The 23,361-nt window shown below is 41.4% G+C and overlaps 1 protein-coding gene across 2 annotated transcripts in view; it reads right to left on the bottom strand.

Annotated features, from left to right (window-relative positions):
• The window catches only part of ERBB4 (erb-b2 receptor tyrosine kinase 4), a 579,112-nt gene that overhangs the window by 92,055 nt on the left and 463,696 nt on the right, over positions 1-23,361 (bottom strand). For both annotated transcript variants that reach the window (XM_074548046.1, XM_074548047.1), the window contains exons 18-20: positions 23,223-23,345; positions 21,283-21,381; positions 333-518 (exon numbers count right to left, since the gene is read on the bottom strand). In XM_074548046.1, the coding sequence (XP_074404147.1) occupies positions 333-518; positions 21,283-21,381; positions 23,223-23,345 (408 nt within the window). The remainder of the gene's footprint in view (positions 1-332; positions 519-21,282; positions 21,382-23,222; positions 23,346-23,361) is intronic.

Here is a 23,361-nt window from a genome sequence, read left to right as displayed (position 1 = left end):
AATAAAGAACTGTTATTCCTACTCCCATATCTTTGCCTGAGAGCCCCTTAATTTCAAATATATAATAATTCAGAAGGAAGATGTTTACATTTTCCATTTCAAGGGAGGCTCCTGCCTTACTTAGCAGACACCTGTCTTTTCAAACCAAGACAACAGTCAAGAAAAACACTTAGGTTCACATATTGACAAGTCACCTATAATACTGTAAAGCAGCCAAAATAGTGTGCATTTCAAGAACTACCCAACCTTCTCACAAACAAAAACAGGCTTGAAAAACCAAATGCAAACAAAAAGCCATGTTTAAAAATGAGTTATGAAAATGAACTACATACCTTCGCTATTTGAACACACCAGTTCAGCAGGAGCTGGGAGCCAATGTTATCCTTATGTTCATGGACGTAATCCAGGAGGCAGCCATGAGGCATCAGCTGAGTGACCAGCTGGATGGTGGGGCTCAGGCAGACACCCAGGAGTCTCACCAGGTGTGGGTGGTCCATGCTGGCCATGATGAGAGCTTCCTGCAACAATAAAAGTGACCCAATGGTTACCCCAGCGTGCTCAAAAACTCAATGCACTCAAGTTGTTGTAGTAAGGTAGGAAAATGATAAAGAAAGGCTTCATAAAATCAAGCCTGCTCCCCTTGTCAGGCTAGTCCTTTGCAAGTTCCTATGTGAAAGCAATCCTGGTGTGAGCAGTTCATTAACATAACGATCTATCCCTGGGTGAAAAACAAGCAACAACCTGTATAAACTGGTTTTATACCATTAGATAATTTTCATTTTTCTGTCCCTCACAACTTCTCCTGCACATAGACTTCAAGAATTTAAGAGATCAATTAAAAAGAGTAACAACTTGTTACTAACCAATAATGTAATTAGCAAGAAAAGTACTAACCAATTAAAGTCACACACAAAGTCTATAAAACGGTATAAAAAAAGAGTTATGCGAATAAAGAATGGGCTTTTTCCACCATGAAGAAAATGGAGTCTGTGTGATTTATTCCAATACTCAAGGGACTAAAGGGGATCAGTGTCCCCTAAGCATCATGAATTCCTGTCTGTCCAGTGCTAGGCATTCCTAGGGAACCTCCAGGCTGATGTAACGCCCACTTGATGTTCTGAGCCCCAAAAACAAGAGTCTGCACAAACTAAAATTCTGCACTGCTCCACATTCCCTGTCCCATTGCAGCCACAGAAATAAAGATACAGGTGTATTACACTTCACTTAAATCTCCTTGGTCTTGTTTTAATGCCTTTTTGGCACTACCTACAAACAGAGGCCAGCCAAAATTAAGGGAATAAAAAGCACCTATATTTATTGAAGGCCTTCAGGAACATTTAAGGCAGAGGAAGCCTACCCAGGGGATACACCCAAAAAGTGTATGATGGCCCATGGGTTTTCACACTTTTATAAGTGTGGTCCATTTGTATATTGGGAGTTAATCTTCCAATCACATCCACAGGTAATGAAGTCATTTACACCATGTTTGCTTTCTAAATCTAAGCCTCTTAACTCAATGTCTGGTTCTTCCATCACCTCTCCCATCAGGTCTTGGATGAGTTCATTTTGGTTTTTCCACACAGAAAAGACTTTGTTTCCCTTTTCCAGACTATGAGAAGTTTCCAGGTACCATGCTAGGTTTCAGCTACCAAGCTGGTCGAGGACCAAGGACCAGAAGTTTTAATCCTGGCTATGCTATTTGACCCTAGAGTTCACACCCCTGACCAGCAGCACAGGAGCTCCTTATAAAACCCATAAATAACTGTTCTTAGAGGTAATGCTGCCATCACAAGCCCCTGGCATTCAAATATAGCAAGGAGAAAGCTCTTCTCTCTCATTCACTGAGTCCTCCATTTCAAGACCATTTGATCATGGCAATGGAACAATGAAAAGTGAGATGGAATTGTGGCTCTGTAAGGCTATTTTGGCTGATTTCTTTTTTTTTTTTCCCTCAAAAAACCCCAATATGACATCTGACAACTTACAGAATAACAGCTGTAATAGTGCCAAGGAAAGAAAGAAAGAAAAATAAAAAGGATGAGACAAATTTGCCACCAGAAGAACATAAAAGTTGGGGTTTTTTTCCCTTCCCTAAATTAATGCAAAATTAAAAAAAAATGGTTCTGGCAAGTAGGCTGAGTTTGTATTAAAGGAAATTGCTCATCATAGTACAAAGAATATTTGAAACCAAATTGCAGATATTTGCATAATAGTTCTTTTACTTTCTTTCCCCCTCTTTTTTTTTTTAGTAAAACAAAAAGATGAACAAGACACTAATTGTAGGGTTTTTTCCCTCCCAATAAGAAAAGAGCAGATGGTCCTCACTGGGGGGAGTGACTCCTTCCCTTTTCTTCCTCAATGTATGTGAAGAAATAAATAAATGAATAAATAGAGACTATTTGATGAGATAATGGAGGAGCAGATCTGAGAAAGATTCTGATGGAACAGATTAGAAAAGGGATCTGAATTTAACTACTTTTACTCACATTCAAATAAATACAGTTCCCACTCACTTAACTCTTAAGTATGGGGACTCCTTGAAACAATTTTAGCATTTCTTCTGCTGTGACTTGAAAATGTTCCTAAAGAATAAATACCTGTAGACAGGTGAATTACCCAGTCTCCAGAGCACAAAATTCCTCTGCCTCATTTTTTTCCTTTTTACCCATTCATTTTTCTCCTGCAGATGCATACAGGGACAGCACCTGCTGCCCACTCTGCCTCTGAGTAAAGGCAAGAGGTTCCCCATGAGCCTGGAGCTGGAGTACTTTTCTTTCTAACCCAGACTGATTAGAACAAAAATGAGATTTTTCTTTTTGTTTTTTTTTTTTTTGGTCTTCCAAGGGCCTACACAGAAAGCTTTGAAGCTTGTGTCCATTAGTCTCCAGCTACTTTCCATTGCCAAGTCCATCTGTGTCCAAAGGAAAACCACTTCTGTACAACAATAAAAGCAAGCAGTGCCATTTGTCTCATTCTGATGTTACAGGAAAGCACCTGCTTTTCCAATAATTCTGGGCAAGAGTTTCAGGGAAAAAAAAAAGTCAAAATGTTTTTTATAAAATATAATGGACTTCTCTGTAATGAATTAAGACACACACAGAGGGCAAGGAAATCTTCATTATAGATCTAAGCCACTAATAGATACTAATTTAGCATGAATCCTGGCTTCACATAGTTATCCTCATTAGTAAAACTATTGTTATTTTTACTGAACTTCCATCTCCAGAATAACTAAAATCAGGGCTATGTGTATCTAGCACAGCAAAACACAAAGTAAAAGAGATTGCAATTGTTCTGCTAGAGTCTAATTAGACAAAACAAACAACAACAACAGACACATTATGACTTAGGAGCATTTTAAGAATCTGTTCAGTAAATAAGTAATACAAGTCTCCAGTTTCAAACCTGTTTGGACGTGAAAGACCCTAGAGCTGTAATCTTTGTGGCACTTGGACACTCAGCAGCCTGGTTCCTAATAGAATTGTCTAACACACTTTAAGCAGGTGAGGGACCTACACTCACAAACATGGCTGGTGGCACTGGCATCTCTGAAAACCAGCCTCTGCAATCTTCTGGGCCTTTTGGTAGCTGTGGGTCTGCAGCTCTTCTCTCTACACTCAACTGGAACAATTAAAGGAATGAGTTTGGAATTCTAATTTAATGGAGAAGAAACTGAGGTACCAAAAGGTTCCAAAACCCCTTCTATCCAAAGTCACATGGGAAGTCTGGAGAACAAATGGAAACAATGCCCCAGATCACTTTACTTTTCTCTCCTGAAAAAATTCACAACCATAATTCCTCTCTTCATCCCTTCTCAATGTGATTATTACATTATTACTCCATTAAGCTCAACTCCTGTGATTTATACACACAAGCCTGTATTAAACAGTAACATTAAACAATCACATAAATGTTATTTTAATAGTTCACACTTATCTGCCTGCTGTGTGCACTAAGAAACAAGAGAGCAGCCCAAAGAAGGTTGAGTTTGTAGGTTCCAGTGAGCAATCACCAGACCTATTACTGGTTTCTGTCAGCAGAACTATGTCAAAAGGGGTCTGGGGTGGTGAACTGCAATTTGGAAATCACACCTAAAATTGTTTCCTGATCTATCCATACTCTGCAGTCGTGTTTGAAATATCTTTCATTTGGCTGCTGTTTCTGAAAAGTAACTCCAGCTAAAGCACAATTTTCATTTTGATCTTCCAGGATGGGGAAGAAAACCCCAGTTCTGAAGACTGTGAGAAGAAAGAGTGCTGTGGGTACACCTACAGCACATCTTATAAGGTGGCATTTAACTTTCCCCTTTCCTCCTTTGACACGGTATTGCCAACAATTACAGCTGGAAACAGAACATAAACATTAGCCAGCATGGTGGCTGCTGAAGAACAGCCTTTGGTACTGGTTTTGCTTCTCTGACCATGCAGTTTGCAAACCAGGGGGTCAGCAAGGTGCATGTGCCAGTAGCAGTGAGATAATTCCATAGTTTGCCACACTTAGGTCTATGTTGAACATTTATTTCCACCCAGGTAGCCCAGGGCACAATCTCTTCAGCTCATGCCCTTATTCATTAGTACACACTCACATCCCCTGTTCAAGGGGAGCATCACAGATCTGCTTCCCCACTTTGGCAAGCCCAGAGTAAATGTTACTGCTCTTCTTTAAGCAGATGAAGATATTCACCTGATAAAGAGTTAAGTAAGCACAAAGTCTGGGAAATATCTTTTCCTGACCTTTTGCTTCTAAATGTTCCTGCCATAAAATGCCCTCTAACAAAGCAAAACAAAAGATGAAAGAACAACTCCATGCCTGTTTTTGCAAATAATTGTTGAGTAAGTAAATGTACTTAAAGCTGACTTCACAGTACACTGTGCATTTTTCTGAAAGCATAGTTGAGCTAACATGAGAGATACTACACTGAATACACTACTTTTAACATTAATTTTACAATTCTTCCAGTGGCTGGGGCAAACATCTCTCTGGAATGCACCTTTGACCTGCTGCAGGGCAGATCCAATCACAGCCCAGCATTTAATATATTTCAAAGCCTTTTGTTTGTCTGCTAGGTCTTACCAATTGTTTAGGTGGTAGCTGACTCAGCCTGTGAGGTCTATGGCTAGGAGACAGCACAGAAATACATTTCACAACACACATGCCCACACTGGTGCTATGACAGTGACACCCATTGCTGTATTTCCTCTGCACTGCCCATGCAGGATGCTGCTCTCATGGCCCTACAGCACTGCTGTGCTTCAAACAATTTTTCAGGAGACAGCTAAAGCTGCAGGCAGCTTGGCAGGGCCATGGTTGTGTCCCCCCAGCCTCACCACAGGTGACTTCAGTTGAGCCTTCCATGTTCAGCCCAGTCCGACCCTTCTCAGACATGCTATTCTGTGTAAAGAAATCATGTTACACTCATCATTCCTCTCTTCTTTCCCTTCTCAGCTGGGTGTGTTACTGCTCCTTTAAGCTCAATTCTTGTGATTTATACACCCAAGCCTGGCTTGGGCCAGTGTTCCTGAGGAAAAAGGTGACTGCAACCTCCCAGGACACAGTGGACACCCCCAGGTTGTGCACAACATTGTCTCAACTTCTCTCTGGAGAAGCAGGACTCGGGAGCAAATAAACAGAGGTATTAAAATAAATTAATAATCTTTCAGTACATGCTCCAAGCATAGAGTAAGGTGAATGCTTACAGAAGCACAGGTTCATCAGAGGTCGTTGCACAACGTGCAGGAGGTTCACATCTAGATCCTGAATTCACACTCACCTGCCCAACTGCTTTTCCTACAGAGAAATGCTGAATTTGGCACAGCAGGAAATAACTAGAGGTCCAAAAGCCCTGTCATTCAGGGGGTTTAATGAGCTGTTAGCCAGAGTTTTGCATTAACACCATCTCCTTGCAACTCCCTCCAGGCCTGTTTTGCTTTAGTGTGAAAAATTATTTTATGATTGGCTTTTTGCAAATATGAAAATGAATATTATATGTGTTATGTTAGAAAGTTATGCTGTATTAATTCTCTTAAGTGTTGTGTTAAATATAGTTTTAGGTTGTAACAATGTTAAAATAGAAACTATGCTATCTAAGATACTTTTTTTAAAGAAAGGACTTGCAGCAAGATAGCAGCCACAGGACACCTAAATCTTTCAGAGAAAAAAAAATTTATTGCTCTCTTATCAGGAGAAATGAACTTCCTAGCTTGCTCAGCCCTGAAGATGCTGTTAGGATTCAGAGGAAGAAGTTGACACTGACCAGACAGAATCCTGTGTTTGAATGGAATTTATGCATCATGTATGAGGTGTATGAATATTCAACAGGTTATTGTTTTTAAGGGTTAATCCTCTGTTAATGGGGCTCCTTTTTCAGGTTCCTGCTGCCCCAGAAATCTGTAACTTTTTGTTTCTATTGTCTCATATTGTCCTAATCTCAATTGTTCAAACTTTTATTACTCTAATTATATTACTATTTTTATAACCATTTTATTACTAATAAACTTTTAAAAATTTAAAAAACAAGTGATTGGTGTTTTTCACATTTAGGAATCCTCATTTTCCACATTTAGGAACCTCTCTATGTAACCAAACAGAGGTGGTCACACTATGAGCCTTGCTTGCATGTATTTTCTCAGAGCCAGGATAAACTCTCAGGATTAAGGAGGCTGCAGGTTTTGAAGGGGTGGTGTTGGACTTCATATTTTTTTGGATGTGAGAGATTTGAGCTTGAGTTCAGTTTTCAATGAGGATCTTATGCAGAGCTTCACAGGGTAGTCAGTGGACTCACTGCATACTTACACTGGAGTACAAGTGTGCTGCACCATTAAATACTAGTGACACTAGCTTAGCTCAGAAAGTTCTGGAAATCCATCTGTCAGGTGAGCCATTACTCCAGGATTAAAACTAAGAATAAAAAATAAAAATCCCACTTCAGGGACCACACCCTGCAGCCTGTTCATGCACAAATGTGATGGAAACAGCACCAGACAAGCGCCGCTCACTTCACTCCTGTCCAGCCAGTGCCATGAGCAGAAGATGGCCCCAGGCCAGTGTCCTGCAGCCTGGTGAGGAGCCAGGCATGGCACAGCCCTGGAGCACTGTGCTCTCCCCTGCCCACCATCAGAGCTGGTCTCTGGCTGCTCTCTCCCTGCTGAGAGCCTTTCCTGCAGCTGTGATGTGTCTTTAAATGGGCTGCATCTCTCGGAGCAGGCAACCCCTCTGAGACTGCCCTGCCTGTCAGAGCACTTGCACAGCACACAGGGCACCAGGCTGACTGACTGCTCACAGGCACTGCCTGCCTTGTTGACACTGAATTCAAAAGCCAGCCATTGCCCCATGTGACTCAAATGCATTAGAGAGATGCCCCACTTTCCTCCAAACACCCAAAACTAGCACAAATCAGGGATGTGAAAGCTCTCTCTCTTGAAGGTCATACTCTCAGACTGCTGAGTGAAACCCTCCTGCCCACATCAGAGAAGCACTAGGTCTATTCATGCAGGAATAAACACATTCATGCACTTACAGAAGCAATTCTGGCTCACTTTGTATTTTGGAGCAACATAAAATAAATCAGGAAAAGAAAGCAGCACTGCGATCCCTGTCCTGAAAACACTGAGAGCGTGGATCACTATGCTGACTCCAACAGGGCTCAGGTGCTGATAATTAATGCTCAAATGCTTGCAAGTGTAGGGGATAAGTTTTGCAGGACTCCCACAGCACATGCTTGCTCCTTCTCCCTGCTTTGGGCCAATTAAGTCTCCTAATTAATCACAGCCTGAGTTAGCAGAGGAGGAACTTCAGCTCTAAAACAACAGGCCTCTAGTGCACAACAAACCAAGTGTAGATTTTCCATCAAGCATCTGACCAGGAACAGGTCCCACCAGCATTTCTGTCAATCTTGCCCTGAAAATATGATCATGGTGATGAGAAAAGCAAAACCTAGCCCATTTTCAATTCACTTTTATGCATAATAGCCAAAGACCTCAGCAACCCGAATTGTTCCAATTGAAAGTTGTCAGGACAAGTAATGGTGGGTTTCATTCTGGGGATTCCCACCTTGGAGATCAGAAGTAGGTGGTTTAACAGCAAAAATATTATGTCATTGTGACAAATGTTTTGCTTACAGCCTGCGACACACATCATTATTTCAGAGCAGTCTGTCCAAAGTGATTTGTTTCTTACTATTTGGATGCAACTAGCAAAAATATTTGAAGTTGTAACCATGCAGTCTAACAAAGCCATCATTTTAAAGAGGAGGGTAAACAGACATTACCACTGAGCTTAAAGGAATATCAGCCTTGGCTGCACATGCCTTTCCAAAGGAGGGAGTTATTGCTTTGATTTTTGATTTAGGATGAGTGATGGCAAGGTCTCTAGAATGAAAACAAACCCAAACTATCAAGTTCTCACTCCTTTCTGAACAGTCGTCAGGCATTGCTTTGATTTTTTCTGGTATCACTGAAAAGCTTGACTTTATAATCACACATTCCTTCTTCAGGATCAATTTAAAGGGATAAAGCATCAGATTAAAGCCTAATTTCATCAAGTGTATAATCAACACTAAGAATTGTTTTAATCAAAGCTACTTTTTTGCCTGGTATTTAATTTCTCACAACAGAGAATTCAAATCAGACTCATCTCCATCTTTCCCTCATCTGTATTCAGCTGCACAAGAACCTCACACTCAGGACCTGGGTACTGCACAGGGATGGTATTTGAACATGGGGAGTTTCATTGGACTGACTGGTTCACTGGGAGATTTTTTTCACCTGACTCCACAGAAGTCCTCAGAAGCTGCCTCCTGCTCCCTGTGTCACATCCACATTGCTCTGCCTGTGATTTCCTCCTAAGTTTCTACAGCTCTGCCTCCCACCTTTTCTTCCCTACCTTCTTTTACCTCCTGCTCCTGAAGATTAGAACCTCCTTAAAAAGCCTTTAAACAACCCATGGCCCTCAAAGGGCAGGATGGGGATGGCAGGTGTGGGTGGGATTGCTGACAACTAAAGATCTAAAGCATTTATGTTCCTTGGCAATAAATTCAGCTAAATTCCCCCCTGGATTTCCACAAGATTTGGGCACCCTGCTGTCAGGGTAATACATATGTAACATTATAATCATAATGACTCTTTTTTTCATGTTGATAAAATGTTGGCATCTGCGATAACCCCCAGAGCAAATACAATGTCAGATCTTTTATGTATGGCCGTGCTCAGGTCCTGGCATCTGTCAGGGCAAGCCAAAGAACTCCCAAACCAAACATGTTTCAATGAGTGGCTGCCTGCCACCAATACAAACACCTCAGTCAAATCTATACATAAAACTGTAATTAATAGTTTTCATTTCTGCCTGTGTGGATGCAAGAAAAATCTCCCTGAATTTACAGAACTCAAGCAAAACATTGTAGACAAACACCATTCAAACTTGTAGTACTGCAGGAGGGAGTGCCTATTTTATAAGTGATCTAATTTGAAATGCTCCAAAGAGGGTGAAATAATAATTTATGTCATGCTTTTATCCTCTTTTGTGAATTACCACCATCTCAACATCATTAATTATGCTTATAAGACAGCCTGGTATCACAGATCCTGCATTTCCAAAGGAACTATCCAGCTAATAGGACTCTACAAATCAAAACCCAAACATTTTTTTCCCAGCATTTCTTAGAGCACACTTTGACAAGGCCAACTGGGGTGAATGTGCTTTTCAACAGCCTTGCCGCTGTCTGGGAAAAAAAAGTGGAAAAGGCTCTTTTTAAGTGATACTGCCAGGGAAACTCCAGGCACAGGAAGAACCAGTGGTGTCCCCCAGGGATCAGTTCTGTTTAATATCTTCACTGATCATCTGGATGAGGGGATTGAGTCCTCCATCAGTAAATTTGCAGATGACACCAAGCTGGAGGATTATGTTGATCTATTGGAGGGCTCTGCAGAAGGACCTGGAACAGCTGGATGGATGGGCAGAGTCCAGAAAGATGAGTTTTAACAATCCAAGTGCCAAGTCCTGCATTTTGGCCACAATAACCCCTGCAGCACTACAGGCAGGGGACAGCGTGGCTGGCCAGTGCCCAGGCACAAAGGGACCTGAGGGTACTGACTGAACATGAGCCAGCAGAGTGCCCTGCTGGCCAAGAAGGCCAATGGCTCCTGGCCAGGGTCAGGAATGGTGTGGCCAGCAGAAGCAGGGAGCTCATTCTGCCCTGCACGGGGCACTGGTGAGGGCACACCCTGAGTGCTGTGTCCAGCTCTGGGCCCTCAGCTTGGGAAGGACCTTGAGGGGCTGGAGCACATCCAGAGGGGGCAACGAGGCTGGAGAGGGGCTGGGAACACAAACCCTGTGAGGAACCACTGAGGGAGCTGGGAGTGCTCAGCCTGGAGAAAAGGAGACGCAGGGGTGACCTTATCACTCTGCACATCTCCTGAAAGGTGCCTGTGCTCAGGTGGGGTTGGGCTCTTTCACCAGGCAATGACCAACAGAATGAGAGGACACAGCTTTAGGCTGTGCCAGGGAAGTTCAGGCTGGGCATCAGGAAAAAAAATCACTGAAAAAGCGACTGAGGATTGGAATGGGCTGCCCAGGGAGGTGGTGGAGTCACTGTCCCTGATAATGTTTAAAAAAGACTGGATGTGGCTCCCAGTACCATGGTTTAGCTGATAAGGTGGTGTTAGGTCATAGATTGGACTTGATGATCTCAAAGATGATCTCTTTTCCAGCCTAGCTCAGGCTGTGATTCTGTGAACTATAAGGAAACCTGGAAGCTCAAGGCACTACCACTGTGACGAAGTCAGTGCTAGAGACATACCCAGAGCAGCTGTGTGCATGTGCCATGCCAAGCTGACTTTCAGCTCTGAGGGAGGGTGCACTTGCAGCCTGATTACAAAGCACTAATCCCACCCACACTGTGGAGATTTTGTCTGCCAGCACCTATTTTGCATCTTACTGCCAAGATCAGCAGTCAAGAGGCTGACATTTAATAAAAAGCAGGAAAAAGTATCCATAGCTGTTTCACCATCAGCCTTCCTAAACCATCACCATTACTATTTGACATGGCTTTTATAAAGCAGAAGTATGGTTTCATATAATTAATCCAGCTATTCCCTGTTGCATGCCTTCACATTTTTGTTTCTTTGAAAGACCCAACACCACCATGGTGTGATCACTTTACTGGGATCAAAGATGATGTTCAAAACACCATCGCTTGTCAGTTCCTTGGTCACTTCTAGAGGAATTCTGAGCCAGTGAAATGCCAAAGCCCCAGAAAGCTGCAGCACATCATTGAGAGAAATACCACCCACGTTTTTGCAGAGGGCTAATTTGCAAGTTTGAGTGGAGCTACAAACATTTAGAAGGTGACACAGTGTGGTTTAAGGCGTTTTCTGGAGGTCCTGAACACTTTGAGAGTTTGCCATTAACGCTGGCATCAATAAATTTTCTTTTGGTTTGGAGTTTCAGTTCCATCTGCACCCCTCAGCTGATGAAGAGATTTATCACAGAGCAACCAGACACATCTCCCACCCCTGCTGAAACCCAGGCAGGACACAGCATTCAGACCCTCAGAGATGGCCTAGCTCTGGAAAATGGTTCCCTGCTGCCCATAACTTAACCACATGCACAAAACGTTTAACATTCCAACTTGGACTTGACAACATTCTTGCCTAATAACATAGTCTGAATTTTGAAACAACAAATTACTTCAAAGGAGGAATTCACCAGAGTTCATTCAGAATGTGATAAAACCAGGTGCTTCAATCACTGTCACATTTCAAAACACATCTTCTGGCTGAGGAATTCACTGGAATATATCTCCCATTGAAAAGCTTCAGCAGAAACTCTTCCTTTGAGTTTCAGCAAGTTAATAAATGTTTTATCAAGAAATATTTGTTCAATATTTTGCCAAGAAAACAATCCCAACAAGGAAATTTATTTTCTCTGCTCAGTCCAAATACCTTTTTTTCCAAATGCCTTGGTTTTTAAAATAGCTTTTCAGAGGGACTTGTGTTTTTAGCTGGTGACTCTAGCTATTGATCTAAACAAACAAGACTTCATCTAAAAAAAACCAAAACAATTTGCACAGCTTCAGAAAACAAGAAACTAAATTCTGTTTCTATGCATACTAAAAATCCCACTGAACTCTTTCAAAGGGCACTGCCCAGCCAGGCAAAGTATCCTTGACACTGGAGAATGTTTCCAAATGGATCCAGCGCATCCACTGACATGGCTCAGTCCATCACAGCCCTAGGAACTGCCTGTAGCCAGGCCCTGCCCCACATTCCCCTGCCTCATTGAGATCTTACATTTCCATCAGATAAACTCAGATTATCTCTCAGATAATATAACTCAGATAATCAGATAAACTGTTCTTTGCACCTCAGCTGTTTCCTACCTTTGCCCTGCTCCAGGTCTCAGAATTTACCTGAGCAAGCCGATCAAGGAGAGCCTTCCAAGCTGCAATTTGTCAGCACAGCTCCAAAATCCACACAATCATACTTCCTTAAACATTTCTGTGTCCTTTGTCATGTAAAGCACAAGGATAAAGACAAGCCCTGGCCTATGAGAAACCTATGCAATTTTATTTTGAACAATGCTTATTCACCTCTGTAATTAAAAGCCTGGTATTCTAGATGAAGCAGAAACCTTCAGAATACACTTGCATTCACCTTGCAAGTAACTAAGAGGGAAAAATACCTATTCTCCCTCTCCTGGTGCGAATAGACAATTTGCTTTATGTATCAAGTACCATTCACCATCTTTAAAACACCTGATCTAGGAAAAAGCTAATGAAAACAACATTTTAAACACATTCTCAACTGATAAAACAGCTTTGTCTGAAAAAAACCCCCTCACATAGTATTTGCTTGTCTACATAAACATCCTAAGGTAATTTTAAACCTGAAGATAATTAAAAATCAATTTTAAAAATTAAGTAATTTTCTCAGAGGTTATGGGATCTGTGTTGCAATTCAGAGTTCCAAGTATAAACTGCTGTAGTAATAATTATTCCTCTCCCCTTCATCTGTTGTGTCTGTCTTGACTGAACATCTTTCAGGGCAGGGACAATCTCACCACACTTTCATCAGGTCCAAGAAATGCTGCATTACCACAACAAGAAGCAGCACTATCATAGTTAGTATGGAAAATATTGCTCTGCAAAATCTCTTTAATTTTGGAGCTACAGCTTCAGTAGAGAAGGACCAGGCATTTCCAACCAGCATCTGCCAGCCCCAGTGTGATCTCAAACGGATCTGTTTATCCCAATTATTGCACTGATATCTCAAAAGTCTTGGCAGAATATTATCAGCAAGTCAGGAACCAACTTCTTCTGTATTATTTCTTCCATCATGAGCAGCAATAGGAATATCTGATTGTCTCTTGTAAATAATAGGTACAATATTAATGCAAGCAGATGTTAATTATTTTTAGAAATCTCTGACAGTTGCTGATGCATCAGAAATGTCTGGATCAGTGCTGAGGCACAGAAAACAATTTTTTGAGGGGTTATTTGCAACAAAGCACTGAGGGAGAAGTACAAACTACAGTATTTGGAGGGAAAATGGATTTTGACAGTGATACTTGAAATTCAGCTCCTATAAGCCTGTGCTTCTATACCCTTACATTCCTATTAAAAATGGTCACAGCATCATCATTTGTATGGATATATGGATTTTTTTTCTCCTTACAACATAAAAAGCCTTGTTCTCCCTTTAAGTTGACTTGGCAGCTCATTAGATCAGCCATTAACCCCAAACCAGTGATGGCTTGTTTGGGATGCATTACAGTTAAGCTTGTGGAAACAGTACCTCTCTTTTATTAACAGGGGTCCCATAAAACCCTGCATTTTTTAGCAGTTTGGCAACATTCTGGCATACACAGTGCCCTTTAGGAACTTAAACATTAACATGTGCCTGTTTTATATTGCTAATAGGAGCTGGAGGCACAGAGAAAGAATGCAAAGCTCTTTCTTAACCACAGGTTTTCAATTTTAGTGATAAGGCAACAATTGCCACCTTGTTTTCAGTGACAAAATCTGCTTTAAAACTGGGTATCTGTGTCAGCCTCTTCTCATAACATATCAAGCATTACTAAAAGACATTATTTTCCTTAATTTAATAATTTTACCATGTTTTGTCACTTTTATTTCTGCACTTTGCATCTGAATCTCAGCAAGACTGTGAGAAGAATCCCAGTATCCCCTTTGCTGCTGTTTAAGGAAAACTCTTTCTCCTGTTTGTAATGACAAGCCTGTGAGCTACAGCCTTCCACTCCAGCAGGGTCTGTGCCTGCAGAGGAACATTTCCCCTCTGTTTAAACACTGGTTTAAACACCCCTCTGTTTAAGCACTGGCTGTGCAGATGAAAAGCCCCACACCTGCAGGCACTATATCCTCTTGGGATGAGTCCCCAGAATTCAATGGAAATTTTTACTGAATCCTCTAAGATTACTCTCCTAAAAGCCCAATCCAGATACAAGCATATAAGTCCAGGGAAGATAAGAAGCTGGAGGAGAGCATTCTGACTCAGGCCCAGATCTAACCCATGGTGAAGGGTGGAAATATATAGCACAGTGCCAAGGAAAAAAACCTCCATGGTATTGAGACCAACAGAAAACTCATAGTGAAAATACAAATCACATTAGCTCCTGATTAAGTCCCCTAATTAAACTATTGTGTACCACTTATGATACTCACAGCACCACCTCTCTGCATTTATTTTTTTTTAATATTCCCATCCTTTGCCTGTTCAATTTCTAAACACTTTTCAAAAGACCTCTCCCCTACTGTGTCCTCATAAAGCACTAGCAACTCTGATCCTGACCTTCAGAACAATTACATATACAGCCAAGCAAATAACTCACTTCATGTTCCAGTAACCAAGCCCAAAAGTACATGCCAAGGAAATAAGTACCAACCCTGTGATTGGGGTGCCTTATGTATTGAAATAGAGAGTATAATACAAAATCCCAGTTCAAAATGTTTCCTTTACACATACACACTTTACAGCTAAAATATTTGCATTTGATATTGCAAATTCAATATTTGAATTTGATTAGATTCTTTAATACTTTCAGTTAATCCACAGCTATATTTCCTTGTGAATAAATGAACACTCCCACACACAGATTTACCATGCACAGATTTACCCAACCCAATGCAGGGTTTCCACATCACAAAGCATTGCAAAGCTGAAATAAGGACTTCTGCAATTGCCATAACAAAGAGCATCTAAATGCACTTCCTGACTCATTTAGGAGTAGCTCCTAATGTCAGTCCCTCATTAAAGCATGGGATTCCTCCTTAAACCTGTGCAGACTTCTTGGAAGGATTACTCTGAGGTGAGGTCTGGCCCTGCTGAATTCACTGGCCAATTCACAGCTCCCATGGATTTCAGCAGGGCTCAGATTTCCCCCATCACCAGCAGCAAGCAAACTCACTTTCCCTCACTGCATTTTCCAGTTAGAGTGTTATACCAGCAGAATCTTTTCCAAGCAGCCTGGCTTGTCTGTCTGTGCTTGCACCTCATCTTTTCTGTGTATGTACTTTCACCACACAGCCACATGCTCCTGCATATGGAAAATTAAACCCCCCTGCACACACACACACATCTTACCCTCAAACACCATGGAGGAGAAAATCACTGAAGCCAATTTTAAAGAAAAATTATTGCTTCAGATGGAAATAACAGAAATGTAGCCTTGAAACAGTTAATCTTCAGATGACTAAAAGCAGCTAACCTTCATCAGAGCTCAGATTTCCAGCTTCTGCAGAGGCTGAGCACTCTGGGGGCCTGTGCATGGTATGCAGCATTCTCAAGGACAGCTGGATTTCTGGCATCTGGATCTCTGGACAAGCTGGAAATTGTAATTGCCATCCCAGTGAGCCCTTGTGCCTGGGACTGATAGGGAGAGCTCCCCTCTAAGTGTCTCTGCTCACACTCACAGTGTGCACCAGTGGGGAGGAGGGGCAGGTGCACAAAAGGAGGTCTGAAATCACAAGGGTTATGTCCATAACTCCTAAAATCACAGGAGTTATGTCCAAAACTCCTAAAAATCACAGGAGTTATGTCCAAAACTCCTAAAAATCACAGGAGTTATGTCCAAAACTCCTACAATCACAGGGGTTAATGTCACCCCTTGCTCCCCACCTCCTGCAGCTTGACACGATGGAGTGAAAACCTGTTTGAGCTGCAGTGGAGCACAGAGCCAGGCAGTGCTCACACACAGCTGGAAAGGAGGATGTGCCCAGAAATGACAGCAGAAGGGGATAAGGAAAAATGTCTCACTGCTGCCATAAAGGATTTCCTTTGATCCTAAACCTGCCCTTTCAATGAGATTCAGGATTAACTCTGGTGTATTTCCCAAGCAGCCAGGCAGTCAGTGGAATGTCTGAATCCAACTACTGCTAGCAGCAATGTCTTTTCAGACTTTCAGGAGCATCTACATGGTCTGCTGAAGACCTGGACCAAACACTGGGCTGGGCAGGAGCATGATGTGTACACAGAATACTAAAAAATATTTAACTTATATTACTATATACTAATACTAAAAGATATGTAGCTATATTTAATTTTTGAAATACTAAAAATTTTTTAACCAGTCACCCTCATAGTCACATAAGGCAGGATCTTACAAAGAAGCTGAGGGCAAATGCAGCTGTATCAGCTGAGGAATTGTGTATCAGACTGTGTCTGTAGCCTCAAGGGATCTATGAATGTCACCGTGGGCCAAGCAAAGAACCAAAAAGCTTCAGCCTCGAACCTTCCTATGTCTGAAGCCATCAGTGGAAACCAAGAAAAGTGAAGTCTTCTCTCACCTTCTTCACCTGACTAGCTAGCTATACTTTCCATCCAGACATACTTGAGGAAACAAAGCAAGCTTATCCGTAATATCTCTGTAGGGTTTCAGCTGAACAGGAGAAAGAATTCTCTAGTCAGCTACATGATATTTTATCTTCAATCCTCTGAACTGAAGATAAGTTTGATATTGATATCCTCAAGCTGAGGGCTTGTCTTTACTGTAAGACAGGCATACAATTTAGAAAAAGCTGTTTCTGCAGCACATCTGAGTGATTTATTCATTTAGTTCATTAGGCCAGACATAAATAAAAGATGTGGGTGTCAGTCCCCTACATGCAGCTTTAATTTGCTTGCTACATGTCTGGTGGAGGTCACTGTCACTTACCACCTCTGCACTTGGTGTGACAAATGTCCTCCCACACTCCAAGTGCTGCCACTGCAGACAGCAGCAACTGCAGCGAGCACAGACCAAGCCAGGAAGCCTCTAGATCTTAATTATAAAACCATAAAAGAAACCAACTGCCTCTGAAGCTCTCTTACTAGGAAACAAATGAGAATGGGAAATTTATTTCCAACCATAAATCCCAAAGCCTTCAGTTTAATTTTTCCCAAGTTAACTTTCTCACCTAGCTAAGCAGCACTGCCTTCTATTATTAGCTTCTGGCCCAATATCAGCTGACCACCATCAGTCAAACTGTCTTCATCTCAATGAGCTCAGGGACTCCCAAGGAACTCTGTGGATGCTGACTTGTGCTTGCAGCCTCTAATTATATTCTAACAGATAATGGAGCATTTAAACTCAGGGAGGATAGATTAAACTTGTAAGTGGATCAAAATCCTGGACACAACCACAGCTCATAGGATTACATCCTGGAAACATCAAGCTTAGAGGAAAGACCCTCACCAACTGGCTGTTTCCCCACGACAAGTTTTCAGCCTCAAAGGCTGTTTGCTATGCTTTCCAACTGCAGCATGTCTCTAGAATTTATTAAATTGTCAGTTGAGTATCTGGGCTGATGTTAAACCATCTGACCAGGCCAATGGTTACTTATCAGACAATCATAACAGTCAAACAAATTGAGGCTGAGGAGGTGAAATTGTTTTCCCAAGTGAAATTGTAAGTCCCTGTTCTGCTATTAAGCAGCCTCTCAGCTGCACATCTGGCTGTTTTCATCACCACAAGAATGTCTTTCCTCCACAAAACTCAGGACCATGATAAATTCTGTTCCCAGCCTTAGGGTGAGGAGCAGGACTGAGCTCCCTCCTGATGCCCCTGGCTCTTGCTGGTGACTCCCTGCCAGACCCAGCTGCAGGCAGAATTCTTGCACTCTGAATTCAAACTCCAGCCCCTTTTGGGGACCAGCCAGAGCAGAAACTCTGCCCTGCAACTTAAGCACATAACCATGCTGAAGGGAAAATCCTTTAGGCATTATCCCAGACACAACACACACTCAGAAGCATGTTGGGAAATGGGGTAAACCTATATTTGACAAAACAGTAATGTCAACCTGTGTGTGGTGAAAATAAATCCAGAGAAGGCCTCCTGGGCAGTCTGGCTCTGTCCTGGTCCAGGCTACTTAGCAGATTCTTGTATTGCTGCAGCAGACACAGACCTAGTGCAGTGATAAATCCAGGGACAAACACAGGGAGCAAAGGGAAAGGGCTACCTGTAAATGGGTGGAGAAAACATGGAAAAGAGACTCTGCTGTGGCTCCCTCAAGAAAAATCCAAAATAAGGGCTGTGCTTTTGGATGATGGCCAATTCATCATCTCCTGATGGGAGGTGCTTGGCCAGAGCAGCAGAGCTGCCATCAGATATTATATCCTTACAGTCATTACTGCTCCATTAGCAGGGCTGCAGGCTGCTGAAATGACAGCCCAGGAGTGAATTGTTTTGCTTTACTCCTTCAGCATAATGTGCAGCAGAATTTCAGGAGCTCCCAGAGCCCTTTTAGACTCACATTCTGCCAGCATCAGAAGTTTTCAGCAGGTCTATCGGATGGGCAGTGCCACTAACATCCACATCCCTGAAGTGATCCAAGTACTCCCTCTGCACACAAACTGCTGCTTACCAAAGGCTTTCCATTCTCCAGAGCCTTTCCAAGAGGAATGCTAACTTTTGCTTACAGGTACAAGGCCTTTCCTAACCCAGGAAGAAGTAACTGGTGACAAAAGCACACCTACAAAGCCAAGGGTGTGACTCATGTAATGACACCTTCCCACTAACCTCCTCTTCCCATTCACTACCAACACTGGCAGACCCTTTTTAAGAAAGCATTAACCCCACCTTGCTCACAGTGGCATTTAGGCACCTATATACCTTTCAAAATATGACACAAATGCTTTTAACCAACAACAATCTTTTTACTGAAGTACAACTAATGCATTCTGCTTTCAGATGTACATTTAAACATTTCCTCATAAAATGAGTAAACAGTATCCAGTTTTATACTGAGTAAAGTCTTGAAATGACAATGACTAAAATGCTTTTTTTTCCACTCTTACATTTCAGGGAAAGATATTTAAGTTATGTCCTGATAATTTAAATTTTAGCTTACATTTTTTAACTGTTTAAAACTGTGTCTTTTTTGGGTCAGGGAGGAGTAGTTGCATTAAAACAATAAATAATGCTTAAGTCATTCTCTTTGAAAGGTATTGTTTCAGGAACTAAACAACTGGTTTAGGAGGGAAGGATGGCAAGAACCTCTATATAATTGGATGAGCAATTATTTCACAAGAATGAAATTTAATCATCTTCATCAATGCAGTACAGAAAAGAATTACAAACCACTGCACATATATCAAAAGCAGCACTGATAGAAAACATATTATTTCTCCTTATTTCTCCTTATTGCCACTTGTATCAACTAATGATGAAGTCTAATTCTTTTTTATGATGATTAAAAACAACTTAAGGGTTATTTTTAACCTCAAGAACTCAAAACAACTTAAACTTTTCTCTCATCTTGCAGCCACTGGGTCAGAGACTCAGGAGAAACTATTAATTTCAAGAGAAACCTTTCCTACTGTAACTGTACAGCCAAAAATCTCCAGAGTTCCCAAAAGCCTCTTCATTTCTGAGCCATTTATCAGATGTTCTGATGCAAACACTGGGGGCAAGAATGGTCCAGTGAACTAATCTGACCTAAGCTGAGCTGTGAAACCTCACACAAGCAACTCTGCCTTCTACCAAGGACCTCATGTTTTCTTTGCTTCAAGGTTAATCAGTATCAGAGGAGGAGATATTACTGCTATTTCTCCGTCAGATCAGGGGTCAGATCCTGAGCTGGTACAAATTGCTCAGTTCCACATAGTGATAACAATACCTTTAGGCTGGAGTCTGTATCATGGACTGACCACTGACATCCAGTTCACCTCTTCTCTCTTTGAGCAGCTCTATTATTAGCAAGACTCTTTGTCCATTAAGCAAAAATATCTAATACTTGTTATCCCTTTAGTGCAAATAATTCCTTTTAAACAGTGCCAAAACTGCCTTTTTAATTTAGTATTTGTGCAAAATGATTACTGAATGCAATAGAACCACAGAATGACAGAATCATCAAGGTTGGAAATGATCTAACCAACATAAATGTGTAGTGCTGTAAAAAACACAGGAAATCCCTTCCTCTACACAGCCTTCCTTCAACTGCCTGAGAATTCAGATATGAAACAGCTGTCTGAAACACAAAAATCCATAACTGCACATATCTGTTCACTTCCAGGTGGAAGAATAGACTATACAATAATGGGAGTACCTTCTCCTTGTGGCTTACAGTCTCATTAATGCTAACAAATTAGGCCTACACACTGAACAGATCAGCAAGACTTAAAAGTCACATGCAATTTTTAAGTTCACAAGAGGGACCTACAAAAAGAGTGCAAATTTCTATGACTTGTCAAAAAATTGCCACTGAATAAGACATAAAGATTCATGGTGTCAGTAAGCCTTGATCTTGACACAGAGCTGAAAACTGAGTGCAAAGCCTCTGTGATCATAGAACATTCATGGAAATTACCATCTTGACCTCTCATCCATGGTATTTCAGATTAATAAAGCAAAAGGACTTTTAAATCTGGAATATTTTAATTTTCCCTTTCTCCCTGTTATGCTTTGCTGCTGCTGCCAGCTCCCAGAGTCTCGGAAAACCAAAGTGGGGGAAAACTGAGCTGAATTTCTGTGCCTGGGAGTTCTACACCAATACAGACCTGCATGCATGGGAAGATCAGCCCCTGCAACTCCTCCTCTCTCTTCCATGGCTTTTATGCCACAGAATGATACAATATCTGGCCCATGATACAGAGGACTTTCAGTCTTATACTAAATTATTAGAAAACTCCAAGTATCTTGGGGCACATGCAGTGGAAAACCCAACCCTGCCAGGCATTGTGTACAATTAAATATAAAGAAATAAAACTGGCAGGAATTAGTCTTTAAAACCTCTGTGGGCTACAGAAAGACACCACCCCTGTCAAAACCCAAAAACACTGCTTGTGTCTTACTTACATCCATAAATTCCACATTGGCTTTTGGACCAGTGGTCTCATTAAGGATCTTAATGGCCACAGGAATCTTTACTGTTTCTCCTTCAGGGACCCAGATTCCCTAGAAAAAGAAAAAAAGAAGACTAATACAGTTCTTTTTGACAAATTCTGTCATATTATGCAGATCAGTTGTGGGACTCAGAAAGGAAAAATGCACAAAGTTACAAAATAAAAAAAAAATTCTGTAAAACTACTTCTTACATCAAAACTAAACTCTGATATAAAATGAAATATTTTCTATCAGTAAATATCCTTGATTTTCTTGTCCACAAAAGGGTTTCTAAAGAGCACTGGCAGCATGGCATGATGCACATTTTCTAGTGACTGAGAAAATTCTGATACTGGTTTGGATATAATTAAACAAAAATTTGTATTTTCTACAAAAATAATTTAAAAAAATATAATTAAAAAAAATTTGTATTTGTATTTGGGATTCTGATGCCCAAATTTGAAGCCATCAGTAAACTCTCAAAACCAATTATCACCAGATCATAACATCATGAAGGAACAGAACACCCTGAGAATAATATATTTAGAGTGAAAAATTTATGGGCTGTTTGTCTAATTAATTAATACCTGACAATCAAAAACTTAGGTGGCTAAAAAGAAAATTTAAATTAAAATTCACCAACTGTTTTGGGCTACTTTTCCTTCACTCTTGACTACTGCTGTGTTTTTGTCAACCTCATGGCATCCATCTGTATCACTTTATTATCATCTAAGTATATAAATCTATTTCCATCACCTTGTAGCTATAGCCACCTGCTCTGTGCTTCCTTCCTTTTCTCCCCTCTTTGAGGACAAATGCAGATGCTCTGACTTATCACCTTGATTTGGCAGGCTTGGGCTGCTCCCAGAGGGTGGGGAATTGCTTTGACTTGCCCCCTAAAACCCTACTTCATCCCTCTGAGATCTGGACATGACCAACAGATCTTAAAAAATAAATACTTCCTTAATTGAAGTACTTTTTCCATTGTGGTTCCACTCTCACACCCCAGCTGTTAAAGAGCGCCCTGATATAAATAATTTTTTCTGTTTAAATGGAAGAAACAAGAAGTGCTACAGTTTAGGTAATGGCATTGTTTTTACTAGGTGTTATTGCTGTTGCAAGACCCAGGTGACACTTGTGAAATGAAAGACAGCATTTATCCACATTTCCAAAAGATGGAATATGATAAAAGATGCTCTTAGGTAAAAACAGAAGGGCAAATCTTGGTGCTGCACTTTGCCAGCAGGACAGTCCAGCCTTTGTAGCCCTTTTGCACTTAAAAATGACTGGGGCTGACATGTCTTTGCTCACCAAGAAATAATATTTGCATGTCATCATTTGATGCTGAGGATGAGTGTTGCATTCACATTCTCTGAAAAATCCCTTCACCCAGGATTTTTGTCCTGGAAAACTGAGAAGCCTCAGAGAAAAGGGAAACAATTCTTATCTCATTTGCTTCTCCTGTGCTGTGCTCATGTGGAATGTGTTTGGAGATTGTTTACCCACAGGTGATTGTTTCATTGGATTCTGGGGTGAGTTATTTTCACTCTTTGGCCAATCAGGGCCAAGCTGTGCCAGGACTCTGGAAAGAGTCACGAGTTTTCATTATTATCTTTTTAGCATTCAGTAAGTATCTTTTCTGTATTCTTTAGTATAGTATAGCATTCTTTAATATAATATAGTATCATAAAGTAATAAATTAGCCTTCTGAGAACATGGAGTCAGATGCATCATTCCTTTGTTGGGACATTCCCTGCAAATACAATAGATGAGTTCTTTGCACACAGTTCCAGTGTCCTTGCTCTGCAGGGCTCAGGAACCACCTCTGGGATGGGCTGCTCTGCTGCAATGCAGAAGTTGCCTGCTCCAGAGGTAAAAGAGGGCACTCAGGGCTGTGTGGGGAAGGCTCTCACCTTGTACACTGTTCCAAAGGCTCCAGAGCCCAGGACCTTGACTCTCTTTAGCTCCGTCTCCTTCAGGATGCGGAGCTGGGCTTGGTTGGGCGCCGTGCCGCTCGGGGTCAAGGGTTCCACCAGCTGCAAGGAAAACCAA

Source organism: Zonotrichia albicollis, chromosome 10 (assembly GCF_047830755.1).
Source record: "Zonotrichia albicollis isolate bZonAlb1 chromosome 10, bZonAlb1.hap1, whole genome shotgun sequence".
Lineage (NCBI taxonomy): Eukaryota > Metazoa > Chordata > Aves > Passeriformes > Passerellidae > Zonotrichia > Zonotrichia albicollis.
This window is presented reverse-complemented; position numbering and strand designations above follow the sequence as displayed.